The sequence below is a fragment of the Nanorana parkeri genome, unplaced genomic scaffold (assembly GCF_000935625.1).
Source record: "Nanorana parkeri isolate BGI_ZX_2015 unplaced genomic scaffold, ASM93562v1 scaffold811, whole genome shotgun sequence".
In the NCBI taxonomy this organism is placed as follows: domain Eukaryota; kingdom Metazoa; phylum Chordata; class Amphibia; order Anura; family Dicroglossidae; genus Nanorana; species Nanorana parkeri.
Window position 1 is genome coordinate 482,863 of NW_017307079.1, and position 14,703 is coordinate 497,565.

At 41.6% G+C, this 14,703-nt stretch overlaps 1 protein-coding gene across 1 annotated transcript in view; it reads right to left on the reverse strand.

The window, feature by feature from the left end:
- BRDT (bromodomain testis associated) overlaps nucleotides 1-14,485 on the reverse strand; it is a 69,728-nt gene extending 55,243 nt beyond the window's left edge. The window contains exons 1-4 of the mRNA XM_018565078.1: nucleotides 14,297-14,485; nucleotides 2,762-2,899; nucleotides 1,444-1,588; nucleotides 755-762 (exon numbers count right to left, since the gene is read on the reverse strand). Of these exons, the coding sequence (XP_018420580.1) occupies nucleotides 755-762; nucleotides 1,444-1,588; nucleotides 2,762-2,899; nucleotides 14,297-14,485 (480 nt within the window). The remainder of the gene's footprint in view (nucleotides 1-754; nucleotides 763-1,443; nucleotides 1,589-2,761; nucleotides 2,900-14,296) is intronic.
- Between the last annotated feature and the right edge of the window lie 218 nt (nucleotides 14,486-14,703).

Genomic DNA, 14,703 nt, shown 5'->3' on the forward strand with positions numbered 1-14,703 from the left:
CCACTAGATGGAACTGTGGCGCAGTGTTGGTCTTTATGCTTATCTGTATATATGTTTTCCTTTCTACTATGCCTTCTTCCTGTATACATACATGTAACTTTCTTTTAAGCAAGTAAAACTCAATTCAGCATTCAAGATCTCAGTGCTTCATCTAAGCACATAACCAATACAAGCAACATGGAGTAAACGGTAGCAGTTGTTTGTATGTTCTTTAGGTGCCTTTCCACCTACCGGTTAATAACAACAATGGAAAAATATAATGTGATTAAACTTCACAGAAGTTCATTCAACTAGCATACTACCAAAAACAGTCATTGTCATGTCATTCTGAGAATCTTATCAGTAGCTCAGCTAGAACATAGCTGTTTTTCAGTATCAGATACAAACGGAAAAAAAAAAGTCCCTCTGTTTTCATGTATATCACATATATAACATCCTAAAATATCATTCCTTCAGTTATTGTAATGCATTCATCTTAAATAGTATATTTCTCTAATAATCAGAAAAAAGCCCAAACAAAACAAAATGGCCAAAATAAACCTTATTTTACAAACCACATACAAGTTAACATTGTAATCCAAGACTTCAGCATGTAATTCAAAAACATTTGGCCTCAATATAAAAAAAAACACACACACGATTCTAGCTCAGATGACCATATACAACTATAGAACTCAATCCTACTTTGAACCAACTGCTTTAGGTAGGCGCTTGGCCAAAAGTGCTAAAGACATTTAAAGCATCCCTGGGCCACTTCTTCTGCTCAGGTGTGTCCCAGTATAAGCAACAGCAGGTCTTGGCAAGAACATACAGATCATTCTCTGGGAGGTATATACCTCCCAGAGAAGGGCAAAAGCTTTGCTTGTCAGAATGACCAGGAACCCAGCCATAACAGGAGGTTTTAAGAGGCTGCTGCAGGTCTGTGGCGCCTGCATTTTATACCTATAATGGTGTCTTTTTTGTTTATTGTCATGACAGTCGCTTTAATCAGAAGCCATCACATCAAATGTAAAAGACACTGCAAGTGCTGCTGACTTTTCTGGGTTTTATTGGGGTATATGCAAACCCTAAATGAAAGGTCCTGATTAGGATCAATTCCTGGAGCTTCATGTTAAAGGGAACTTAGTAAAGCATCTACAGTACTATAGGTTGCATCATATTAAAAAGGACATAAATGTAGCACCGGTGTGCATTGACATTGCTGTTCTCATTCACTTGCACTACTTCTCTCATTAAGTCTCCTAAATGGGAAGAGTTAGGCCAATTGCAGCAAAGGACTGGCTGTGTGTCTACATAGAGTTCTTATGTCCAAATTGCTGACATTTAGACTATAAGTCGCTGCTCATTTTAGCCTTCGTGTGTCAAGAAACTAATCCAACTGATCTGTAGAAAGAAGCAAGTGTGGAGCTAGGAAAAAAAACAAAAACAAACTCATTTTTTCACCTCCTTCAGAAGAAAATTTTGGCTTGCTCTTAACACTTCTGTTCCCCACAACTGAAAGTTCAATTTCTTCATGAGGCATGTCAGCAATGGTCTCCATGAAAACTTTTTCCAGTTCTTGTGCCATTAACACAATATCATCCTTTGGCTGCAAGACACAATACAGACTGTTATTAAAACTGTTATTAAAAAACAACAAAATTTGATTTTTCGAAAGGAAAATGTACTATTTCTTTAATTTTCCTTTTATTTTTCCTTTGATGTTTTTTTCAGTCAAGCATGGAAACTGCTACTGAAGAACAGACTTAAGTTTTGCCAAGTGATCGCCCATTTTCCTCTCTGTAACAAAGCACAAGAGTTCATGCTGTGTTTGGGCAGTCCAGGCCTAATGGCACAACTCGAGGAGGCTTTAGTGAGAGACAGCTCGAAATGTCAAAATTGCAAATTATTAGCACAGATAAATCTTTTGTACTTTCCCTTAAATTTTTTTTACAGAAGTGAAAGTATATACTGGCAATAAAGAAACATGTCATACAAGAGGTTCTATAAATAATTAATAAAATAATGCTAACAAGCTTGATTGATTAATAGTAAATAAGTATTTCTGCCATTCTATTTCCTGGATAAAAATGCTGCTGCAGGTTCCCTTCAGTACTGCCCACCCAATAAAAAGCCTATGCATTTGATCAAGTGATCTCTGCTGAAAGGGAAGATTACAGTTCCTACTTATTTATATTACCGTTCAGCAAAGCTTATGTGATGAAAACAACAAGGCTTCTGCTTAGGTGAACAGTCCCGAACAACATCCTGGAGCTGGATTTTCACCCCTACCAGTCCGCTGGCTTATGTTGTTTGAGGAATAGACTATTGGGAATTAGCACTCTATGCTAGAGCTTAGAACATTCATATGCATGAGCACTATATGCTAGAGCTTAAAACATTCATATGCATCAGGGATCCCCAAGCTCTTTAGCTCATCAAACCCTTCGGGCCGGTTCGTACCACATAGTCTGCGTTCCAGAGCGTTCGGCGTCTGGAATGCAAGCCGGCTGGCTCCCTACATTCAGGGGCGTGGCGGTGCCTTGAAGTCAATTGCACCGCAGCCACGCCCCCCAAAGTGCGATCGCCCGCACCCGGAGCGCAGGCACATTAGACCCTTGGGGGCGGGGGCAATCTGGATCATCTTGATTTCCATCTCGATACACTTCACCATATTCAACTTCAGTGTAAGCGGATGTTTTGGAACAAATAATTTTATGTCTTGTTTACAACTAAATGACAACGTTAACTCTAGTGGGAAAAGGCTTTACTTTAACATTACCTTATTATAAATATAACAGTTGGTAAACATGGTGTTGATATCTTTCATGCACTCCATAGCATTTGTATAGTAATTGTACTCCAGCCTCTTCCTTACAGCACCCAAATCCATTGGATTCTTTATGATTTGATAATAATCCTAAGAGTCAAAAACAGACAAAGCAAAGATTAAATAACAGAAAAACACAATATGAACAAACTAGGTATACCAATTCAGATGAATAAGTTGTCTTTGATTACTAATCATGCACTGTGTACAAGACAAGGGAACTATATTACGACTACATATGATGACTACACTGAACAGGACACTGTTAAAGCTGAGCTCCCTGCAAACTACACAGATGATATGCATATATGGAAGCAGTATTACCTGCCAAAGCATTTTTATTCTATCCATCCATTCCAGTCCTGATATTTAGGGCCAATGTGTACCTGCTTTGAGGCCAAATGCAGTGTACATTCAACATCAGTTTTGAGCACATTTGAGCTTAATAAAATTTATTGTAGGTTCACTTTATTGCCATTACCCTCCTTTTAGCCTGTTTCAAGCTGCATTTTGCATTCTTATAAACTTGTATGGTAAGAGATGCAGTTCTGAAGTAAAAAAAACAAAAAAAACACAGTCGACACTGGCCCTTATAATCTCTGACAAACAGTTCAGGGCAAGGCAGGGGACCAGATTCTTCTCTTCTGCAATTAATTAACACTTACAGGTCTAGCCTCTCCCCAAGCCTGTGGCTGGAAAGTAAAAAGGAGGAGAAGCAGGACTGATGAGCTCATCTTTATGTCACTCTGCACTTTCCTTCTATCAGCATGTTTCACTGCTTGAATATAAGAAACACATTTACTAATTTACTAATAAATACAGAATTTGATTCATTTTGCCTTTATGTTTGTCTGAAGTTCTGCTTTAAGTATCCCTCTATCAGCCTCAAAGTTTGGAAGCAAAGCTAAAACAGGACCTGGGACACTTTTAAACTCTGAGCATCAAAGAACGGGTTCATCAATAAACAGTTGAAATAAAAGCCACGTAGATGTAAAATAATAGTAACAAGGATGCATAGGGGTTTAGTCAGTGCCACATCCTAGTATCAACGGATAAGAACGAACAGAAAAATGACTTTTTAGGCACTGCCATAACCTCTTCAATTTATATATAAAAATATATTGTATGGTGTACATAGTTTGTTAAGAATATATAACCAAGTTCAAATCATCAACATATATAGTCTTATTTACAAAACTGTAAACTTGTATCTTATCATGAACCTGCACCTCCTCAACTGGTATACAATAGTTAACCAAGTAATTTCTATGTGATATCATTAGTATGTAACCATGATAATTATGGATATTTTTCAATGGGGAGGTGCTCAACTCATGCTCTACGCGTATCGCGGTACCACTGCTCCTTTCAGGGGCTTATGGACTTACACTATAATATAGAGACACGCATTATGAGTAACAAGTAGATATTGATAACATTGATATGCCGAGTTTCAGCCAAGTTAGAATTTATACATACGTTGTTGTTCACAAATTTCTCTTACATCATGGCTCAAAAACAGATAGAAAACAAATATATATCACACAAGAGGCAGGAGCAATGCAACAAATCAACCAGGTGGGCGTCCAGGCACATTTGACCAGGATCATCCCGAATTCTATCACCCTAAGCTCAGTATACCGTGAGCTACAGCTCGCGGTATACTGAAATGCCGCAACTGAAACGGATTCCGACAATTATGTCTGGATCCGCCCAGCTGCGTGACAGCTGGCTCTGCCTATTTAGAGGCAGAGCCAGCTGTACCAGCCCCCTCCCCCATCCATTGCGCCAGTCAGCGCTGGAGGATTGGAGCGGGGAGGGGGGAATCCAGCCCCTCCCGTCAAGACTCTCTGCCGTGACAGGATCGAGAAGTGAGCGAACGCCGGTATGTGTTCGCTCAATTCCCGATCTACTGAGCCGACCTGTGACAGTTTCATTGTCACAGGTCGGCTAGAACTATGAGGAAAGCACTCACCTAATAGTTCTCCTTTAAAAGCACGCCGCCACTGGACTCTAGAGAAGTAGAAACGAGTTCTCTGGAGTGACGAATCACGCTTCTCTGTCTGATGGACATGTCTGGGTTTGGCGGTTGCCAGGAGAACGGTACTTGCCTGACTGCATTGTGCCAAGTGTAAAGTTTGGTGGAGGGGGGATTATAGTGTGGTGTTGTTTTTCAGGGGTTTGGGCTTGGCCCTTAGTTCCAGTGAAGGGGGTGGCCACTTCTTGAGTGAGTTTGGGGTAGAGGAACTTGACTGGCCTGCACAGAGTCCTGATCTCCACCCGATAGAACACCATTGGGATGAATTAGAGCGGAGACTGAGCCAGGCCTTCTCGTCCAACATTAGTACCTGACCTCACAAATGCGCTTCTGGAAGAATGGTCAAACATTCCCATAGACACACTCCTAAACCTTGTGGGCAGCGTTACCAGAAGAGTTGAAGCTGTTATAGCTGCAAAGGTTGGGCCAACTCAGTATTGAACCCTACGGACTAAGACTGGGATTCCATTAAAATTCATGTGCGTGTAAAGGCAGGCATCCCAATACTTTTGGCAATATAGTGTATGTTGTAAAGGAGCTTGTAATAAAGTATAAGAATATAGATGTAGAAATCTTGTTGCATCAGTCCTCCCACTTGCGTGATGATATAATTTTGTTTTCCATCTAATTTTGAGCCATGATGCAAGAGAAATTTGTGAACCACAACGTATGTATACAGTATATTCTAACTTGACTCAGCTGAAACTCAGCAGATCAAGGTGATCAATATCTACTTGTTAAGAGTTACTCATAATGCATGTCTTTATATTATAGTGTATGTCCAGTGTATGCTCCTGAAGAAGCAGTGGTACTGCCAAATGCATAGAGCAAGAGTTGAGCACCTCCCCATGGAAAAATATCCATAAATATCATGGTTACATACTAATGATATCACATAGAAATGACTTGGTTAACTATCTATTGTATAGCAGTTGAGGTGCAGCTTCATGATAGGAATACAAGTTTACAGTTTTGTAAATAAGACTATATATGTTGATGATTTTAACTTTGTTATATATTTTTAACAAACAATGTACACGATAATATATATATTTTTTTATATATAAAATTGAAGTGGTAAAGGTGGTGTTCAAAAAGTCTGTTTTTTCTGTTCTTTCTTATCCAAACATAAAATAATGTTGAATAATACTATGTAGTCTTTTATCAGGCTAGTCAATTAGCATGATTACTTTTCATCTGTACTGAAAGAAACTGGTGGTGAATGAATCAGCAGATCGGTGACTCATACCCATCAAACAGCTTAGTACCTGTTTGATGGGATGAACAGACACACAGCATTGCAAATCATGCAGCTCTGCTTTGCTGTCTCTATAGATCAGTGCTTCTCATCCCCTTTTTAATGAGCTACATGAGATCTACCAACGAAAAAAACCTCCCTCGCACTCCTTCTCTCTCGCTCTCCTAACTGTCTCTCCCCGCTCTCCTGGCTGTCTCTCTTTGCTCATCCTCCTGGCTGTCCCTCCTCGCTCTCTCTAAAGTCGCTGCTCTGCAATATTACAGAACACCGGGAAGCTAGACCTCGTACTTCTCCTCCTTTCGTGCTCAGCCCTCCATACTAAAGTCGCTGCTCTCATGCTGCCGGCCTCCGCCTTCATGTGTCAGACGCAGGAGACGTGGAGGAGACGGCTAAAAAGACCATAGGAGGCTTCTCGGGATAGTGAGCCGACTTACAATCATGATCTACCAGCATCAGCTTTGAGAACGGGCACCCCTGATGTAGACACAATTAGGCATAAAATCAAATCAACCACTGTTTAGAAAACCCCTAGAAACCTTAGAAACACTAGGACTCCATATACCCATGACGGACGAAGGCTGTTATAAATGCTTTAACAACCGTGCCATCCAGTCAGATATGCTAGAGGACCTTGTCATGATCCAGAATGTGCTATACATTATCATCATAACAGTTTGCTGAATGTAATAAAAAGGGACTGTTATGATCTGTTTTTCTTCAAATATGTGTTGCTTAATTGTTGACATGGACACCTTCCTAGATTTTCTATTTTTGCTGCATCCTCCTCCCTTACTTTGCCATTCAGTCAAATAGCAATCATGCATTATTTTCACGTTTAAGAATGTTTAATGCATTAGCATTTTTAACCTTTAAAATGTTCAAGGTTGTTCACAAAAGGGTGAAAGAGTTTGGAGATGTCAGGAGAAGTGAACAATCTAGGCCAAAATAGCCGATTTCCAGTTCAGTTATGTTGTCCTAGATTGTTTACTTCTCCAAACCCTTCATCCTTTTGTGAATAGCCCTGTTAATGTCTGGCCCACGAGCAAGAACCCAAGGTATTACCTCTCATTACTTTTAATAGCAAAAAAAAAAACCCTTCTATGCACCTCTCTCATTTAGTTTCACTTACGGCCTGTGCAATAGGAATGCTGTTACATAGGAAAATAGCAGTTTAGGGCTTACTCCAGAATTAAGACCCTAGTAGCGAAATTACACAATCCCAGACACCCATTGATCTTTAAATTAATCCCGATAACTGCCAATAATCCAAACTTGTATACAGTGGAGAGTTGAGCATCTATTAATAACTCTGTCCCCACCCCCACTGCCAGGTTCCTTCCAGATCAGTTAGCCTCCTCTATCCTCTAGGGCTGCTTGATGTTAGTCTAATAAAAATCTATAAAAATATTTTACTTGTGCCCAGAAAAAAAAAAAAAATCAAAGATACTTCCCATGTCCTGTTGATCATGCAAAGAAAAGTGTTTAATAAAAATTACACTCAGCTCGTCATATTGCATTGCCTATATGATGAACAGTGTAGATGGCTTTTCCTGCACCTGAAGATAAATTACACATTTATTCTACAATGCATCGCAAAATGTCAGTGGATGGTCACCATCATATGGAGCCCTACCAATTAACATGAAGAGGTCACCGTTCACCAAATGAACTGTGTGCTACACATTTATTACACTCAATTAAAAAAAAATAAGGTTCAGGACATTTAAACTACAAGTAAAGACTTGTAATTAAATACTTTAGCTGCTGCCTCTCTGAGACAGTGACCTTTGTGTCTTTACCCCTTGAGTCACTTCTTTCTCAGATTTGGAAAACAGACTAATTGGGATACACTGTCAAAATTCAGACAATTAATGTGCATTTCTTAATCCTCCACAGACAATTTTAGGATGCCACTTAAAACAAATATTCATTTCCTATATCTTTTCTTTTTGATAAGTGCACCTTATGCATTTGTTAGCTGACTAAAATCATTAGTTCACAATTTTATTTCTGGCAGACCTTTACTAACAGATACAGTAATGTGACTTGTATTAACATAGGAAGGATTACAAGTTGAAAGAAGGGTCATTTGTCCTTTATGTTAAATCAAACCAATTAATATTACAAAAAAGGACAGAATGGTTATAATCTGGTGCTATTAAGGTTATTTTTACAGTGCCAAGTCATTACATGCATTATTGTGCTCACCAGTTACAAAATAATGTATTAAGGTGCCCATATACCTACTTTTGTCTTGCGATGGTCGTACGGGCAGATCGTACTTGCGATCATCGAAAGCCCGCCCCGCTGAGGGGCGGGCTTCCGATGACGGCAATGCAGAACGGGCAGTGTGCGCGGGCGCGCGTGCGCACACCAGCCCGTTCCGCAGCTATCGGGCGGGCAGGCTAGAAACCCGCCGAGAATCATGTTGGCTCGACAAAAGACGTGCGACCGTACAGTAGAAACGGTCGCACGTCTTAGTTCACACTGCTCGATTCTCGTATGATCGCGGGATTTCGCCCGATTCTCGTACAAGAATCGAGCAGTGTATTGGCACCTTTAGACTTACCAGTAGGGATTTACCAATACCGTTTTTTCGGTATCGAGTACCGATATTTTTTTTTCCCCGGTACTCGCCGATACCGAATACCGATACTGGAAGTCCCATTAACCTTTCTGGCGGTATGATTTTTAATTTTTTTCATGTCATTTTTCGTTCTATTTTTTTTTTTTTCGTTTGTCGTTTTTTTTTGTTTTTTTTTTTAAATATCCCGCCGGTTCCGCCCCCCTCCGACGCGTACGCTCGCAAGGGACTGAAACCGGAAGACGGATGCCGGCATCGGCCGGAGAACAGAGCACGGCTCGAGGGACAAGGTAAGTAAATGCTATGCGGCATTCCCGAGTGTAGCTCGGGGTTACCGCTTATGGTATGGAAAAGTAACCCCGAGCTACACTCGGGAATACCGCCAGGAATGTTAAGGAAGCCAGACAGAGTGTAAAGACTCACCACCTGGCTTCCTAATTAGCCGAGAAGCGTGTAAAAACTCACCACCCAGCTTCCCGATTATCATGGAAGCCGTCTCCATGCTTCTCGTCACTAGATGAGCATGGAGCCAGCTTTCTGGCCAATAAGGAAACCAGTTGCCATGTAATGACGCGGTGCCAAGCTTCCTGATTGGCCGGGAAGCCGACTCCATGCTCCCTCGTCACGAGGGAGCATGAACCAGCTTCCCGGCCAATCAGAAAGCCGGGCAGCGTGTAATGACTCGCTGCCCGGCTTCCTGAAACTGGAAGCTCAGGTATCAGGCTAGGCATCGGATACCTGAGCTTCCGGTGCTCTGTGACAGGGGATCAGAGGGAGATTGGTACACGATCTTCCTCCGATCCCTCGATCTCCGGTGTCAGAATATGGAAGTGATGTATATTACGTCACTTCGGCATTCTTATGTCACTTCAGCTTCTTTGGGTGGTCCTAGGTGACATTATGGGTCTTGGAGACCCCTGATGTCTCCATAAAGAGGACCTGTCACATCTCTTTGCTATTACATTAGGGGGTTTTCTTAGCCCCCTATGTTATTAAAAAAAAAAGTTATTAAAGTTATTTACCCGACATGACCCCATCTTTTATATTTTACTAATAATTTGGGTAATAATAAATGTTTCCTAACAATGTAAAAAAAACTTTTTTTACATTTTTTTCAGTAATTTTTCCTTAATATAGTAAAATAAAACCCCAGTGGTGATTAAATACCACCAAAAGAAATCTCTATCTGTCCCCCCAAAAATGGTATAAAATTAATTTCAGTACAGTGTTGCATGATGGAATAAATGTCAAAGTACTGCAGCACTGAATACTGAAAAATGGCCTGGCCAGGAAGGGGATGTAAACACCTGGTCAGCAAGTGGTTAAATAATTTCTCAATTTGTGCTGACACGGTCCTTCCTTCTGGAGGGTGGCTACCTTTCTTCCTCCAAGGTCCATGTGTGTTTTGTAAAGTAGCCACCCCTTCCCGTGATTGACTACAATCTAGAGAAATTAGTAAACTAAATGTGAGATTGTAGTTTTTAATTGGAGCCATGGCTACTTTACAACACACAAGGGGAGAAAAAAAAAAAATGTAGCCGCCCTCCAGAAAGGACAGTATCAGCACCGATTTAAACTGGCCATACACCTTACAACCATCGCAAGACTTTCAACTTGCGATGGTTGTAAGGTAATTAAAAAAACGTACGATTTGCCCATCTTGGACAGGCAGATCGTACTTGCGAATTATCGTGCGGCATTTGTCTTACGAGCACACCACAAACATAGAGCACGCCACGCCACAAACCCGCCGAAAATCGTACGATTTTCGGCTGGTTTTCAAACATGCTCGTTAGACAAAAGACGTGCGACCGTACAGTAAATATGGTCGCACGCCTTCCACACACCTGCTGATTATCGTTTGCAGGATTTCCCGTTATTATTGTACGATAATCGGCAGGTGTATGGGCACCTTTAGAGATGATTTGAGATTCTATAGCTGAATGATAAGGTGCCATTATGTGAATAGTGAAGATATTTGAATGCATTTTTCAGATTTAACTCCCGAGTTTAGTGTCACTTTAAATCTCCTTTCACACTGGCTGATCAGAAGGGGATCTGTGCACAGATCCCCTTCTGATCAGAGCAGTATGGAGCGTATGTGACATCTGTGTCCATTCAGCTTTTTCCCCTTCACCTTGCCATGATGGAAAGAACTGAAACTGCTGGACCCCATGTCAGTCTATGGGGAATCGGATGTATATGGACATTTGTCCATTTACATCAGATTACCCCCGATCCAGCACGATCAGGTCTGGTCAAATGGATCTCTTATCCGTTTGTTTTTCCGGACCTGGCTGGAGTCAGGGTTAACGGTGTAAACTGACGCCTGTCCGTTTACACCTGGCTGCCCATAGACTAACATTGGGCATCCGATCGGGTCTGCCTGAAAAACTGACAGGCGGACCCGATCGGACCACCCATGTGAAAGGGGCCTAACTTACCTACCTCATAAGACAGAAAGTAGAAGTGTTAGATGCCCTAACATCACCTAAGCATTACCTAAATCTAAGGAAGGCGGTACAACTTAATAGTTCAAAATGTATCATAGGGGATGACTAACCCAAGTTGTCTTCATAGAAGTTTCATCAGCATTTGCATATGTCCAGTTCATCTTACTTGATGAAATTTGAAAGAATCCCAAACATTATCCTGAATGGGAACACTGATCCTCCCATTACCAAAATCAGAGGCTACAGAAAATTGCATGCAAGTAACTGAAAACATAGTATCTTAATATAAAGGATATAAAGCCAAACTCAGAAAAAACAGCTAAATACATAGAAGGGTTTATCTATCTAACACTTGTTTTTCTGTCCATCCATTCCCGAATGACACAGAACAGCCAGGATGATACCACCATATTTTGACTGGTAGGAGGAAGTGGAAGTTTTTGACTGTAGGAGGAATACAGTGGTATCCCACGCCTTGCCTGTTGTCTGTATAGTAATGGAGCATCAGGAAATAAACAAGGATATCTTTCCGCCCACTCTGTTCTCTCCTCCTATCATCATGTTGTTTGTCAGCACGTTTGTATGCATTTGCCGTGCTGCTCCTTCTGATACAAATCTGAGTGCTGCTACACATGAAATTCCATGTGCATGAAGGGCCGGATTTACTCTCTCTGCTGACCCACGGCCAGGTTCCTCAAGGCGCCCCCCTACCCGCCAACCCCCCCCCCATTGAGAATGGCAGACCTGCAGGCTGAATACAAGTGATCTCGGCGAAATCGCCCAGATCACTTGTACAAAACAAGCTGCAGCTTCCCCACGGTACATTTAGATTTAGCTCTGCTTGCCCAAAGCAGAGCTAATGTAGAAAGCAACTACCTGCCCAGTGCCCAGAACTGCATGTCCCGGGCATTTGGAGATAGGAATTCCACACCCCTGCTGTCCCTCTACTCCCTGCTGCCCCAGGGCTGGGCCTTGGTTGGCCTTGTGGGAAATCCGGCCCTGTGTGCATGTATATGGAGTAGGTCACAACAGGTGTCTGAACAAATTTCTAAGAATATTAGTGTTATGAATGTACAATATGTTTTTTTCATGTATTGTATTCAGGGGTGTGGTGTCACAGTTCCGATGGGTGTACTGGGAGATATCTACTTGTTTTATTTATGAATGTACAATAGAGTGTACAGTGTACAGCTACCTGAGAAATTTAATTTATAGCATAGTGCAGATAGTGTAGAAGTTTATGGTACCTGGTATTCCATAGCAGTGGTGGCAGTCAGTGGAGACGTGTGTCATAGTGGTCAGTGGAGACATAGCAATGGTGGTAATAGGTGGAGAAGCGTGCCCTTCCAATGTGTTCAATGCCCCTGCTGTCACTGGTGGTCAGTGAAGAAGTGTCCCCTTCCCCCAGTGTCACTGGTAATCAGTGATGAATTGCCCTTCCTAATGTCATTGGTGTCCAGTGGGGAAATTTCCTTCCACTGTGTCAGTGGTGGTCAGTAGGGAAGCACCATCCCCTGGTGTCCATAGCAGTCAATAGAGAAATGCAGAATAGGTCAGTGGAGATATGTTTTCCCCTTCCCCTGTGTCAGTGGTTACTTACTAGCTCAGGGGTAGGCAACCTTGGCTCTCCAGTTGTGCTGAAACTACAAATCCCTTCATGCTTCTGCCTCTTGGAGTCATGTCTGTGGCTTGCAATGCCTTATGGGATTTGTAGTTCCAGCACAGCTGGAGAGTCGAGGTTGCCTACCCCTGTACTAGCTGGTCCTTTGTCGATGGCTGTGTGGGGAGTGACATCAGCCTAGCACCAGAAACATGCAGCTGCTGTTGACTAGACCAATCCACCTTTTGTACAGAGGTGCACAGTGGGCATTGTTCCATCATCATATTGCCAAGGACACACATACACTAACCGGTTCAGCCATTGACTTGAGGTTTCTGACAGTTGAGCTTTCCCGTAGCTACTGGCTTCCTTTGACCTCTTACAGAAAATGCTAGTTGCCCAACTACACTAATCTCAGAAACACTGGCCCCCAAAAAGTACCCATATTGTGAAAGGCGGGGAAAAGCAAGAAATACTCATCTGTATACTTGTTTTAGGTCAGAAACTCAAAGCATTGAAGCAAGCATGCCAGCAACACAGGCAGCATTTAAAGCACAGACAGTATTTTTTTTATCCACTTAGCTTAATACGATTTGGATCTTTGCTGCTTTCAAATCCTCTTGATCAGCAGTACACTTGTAGTCAGATTTATTTTCAGCTAAAATGACTTGTAACAATAGGAATGTATCTGTGACTTTCAATTGTGCACAGCTAAGAAAGTAATTTTATCCTTCATAATACACTGTAGGTATATATCAAGCTTTTTATATTGAAAATGTATAGATGGCTTTATATTGTTCCAGAATACTGGTACATTGCAGCCATTGTGGGGGTAATTGCAATGTTTACAAGAAGACTCTTCATCAAATATTTTGGGCCTTAGGGCCAATTTGTCTTTTTTTCCTGCAGTAACACATGCATTTCAAGTAGAAATCCCATTCTTTCCTATGTGGCTGGTTCTCATCTATGCACAGCAGTTTGTGTTTTTAATACTTTAGGGCCCAATCATACGGTGGGGGGAATTTATCAAAACTGGAGTAGACAAAAGCTGGAGCAGCTGTGCATGGCAACCAATCAGCTTCTCTCTTCAGTTTGTTCAGTTAAGGTTTGAAAATGAAACCGACACTGATTGGTTGCCATGCACAGCTGCTCTAGTTTTGATAAATTCCCCTCAATGTATGTGCATGTGCATTAACATGCATGCATATTAGGTGCAAATAAGCCCTTATAGTCCATTATGAACTGAAAGCAGAACATTGGTTTTGCCCACAAAATGCCAGCCTTCACACTATCTAATGCAGCTGGTGTGGGGACTCTGGTGCAAAGAGGGGCTCCTGATGTAAAGGGGGCGGCTGATGTGAAGGGTTTTTGCATGGGGTCTCCCCTAAAATCCATAACAATTTAGACTGGGGTGCTGTCAGATTTTGAATACTTTTAAAGGGTGCCGTGACTGACAACAGGTTAAGAAACACTGAGCTACAAAACAGGGACACAAAAGAAACTTTACAAGATAATCACATCTAACATTACACATTTTCCATGTTTTTGACTTACAGGGAGGTTCAGCTTTACAGCATCTACAGGCTGCTGGAACGGCCAGGAAAAATTGTGCTTCCATAACGCCTTTAAAACAACCTTTTCCAAGTATTGTAGTTGATTGGTCAGGCGTCCGGTCTTATTCCGATTAATATATTCCGGGGGTGGAGGATTTATAGCAGAGGAGTGCAGTTGCCGGCTTAACATGGTGCACCAATTCAGTATACATTACACTGCAAAAAAAGAAAAAAAATCAGAAATATTAAAGACCAAGCAATTAGTTTAATAAGGTGTCTGTTTAACCAATGGATTTATAAGGGGACCGTACATAAAGTCTGGTCTTGCTTGATCAATCGAAGACTCTTATAAATATCACAGCTTAGTCATAGCACAGAAAGTCTCTGTGAGCCATCTTTTAAATGGCC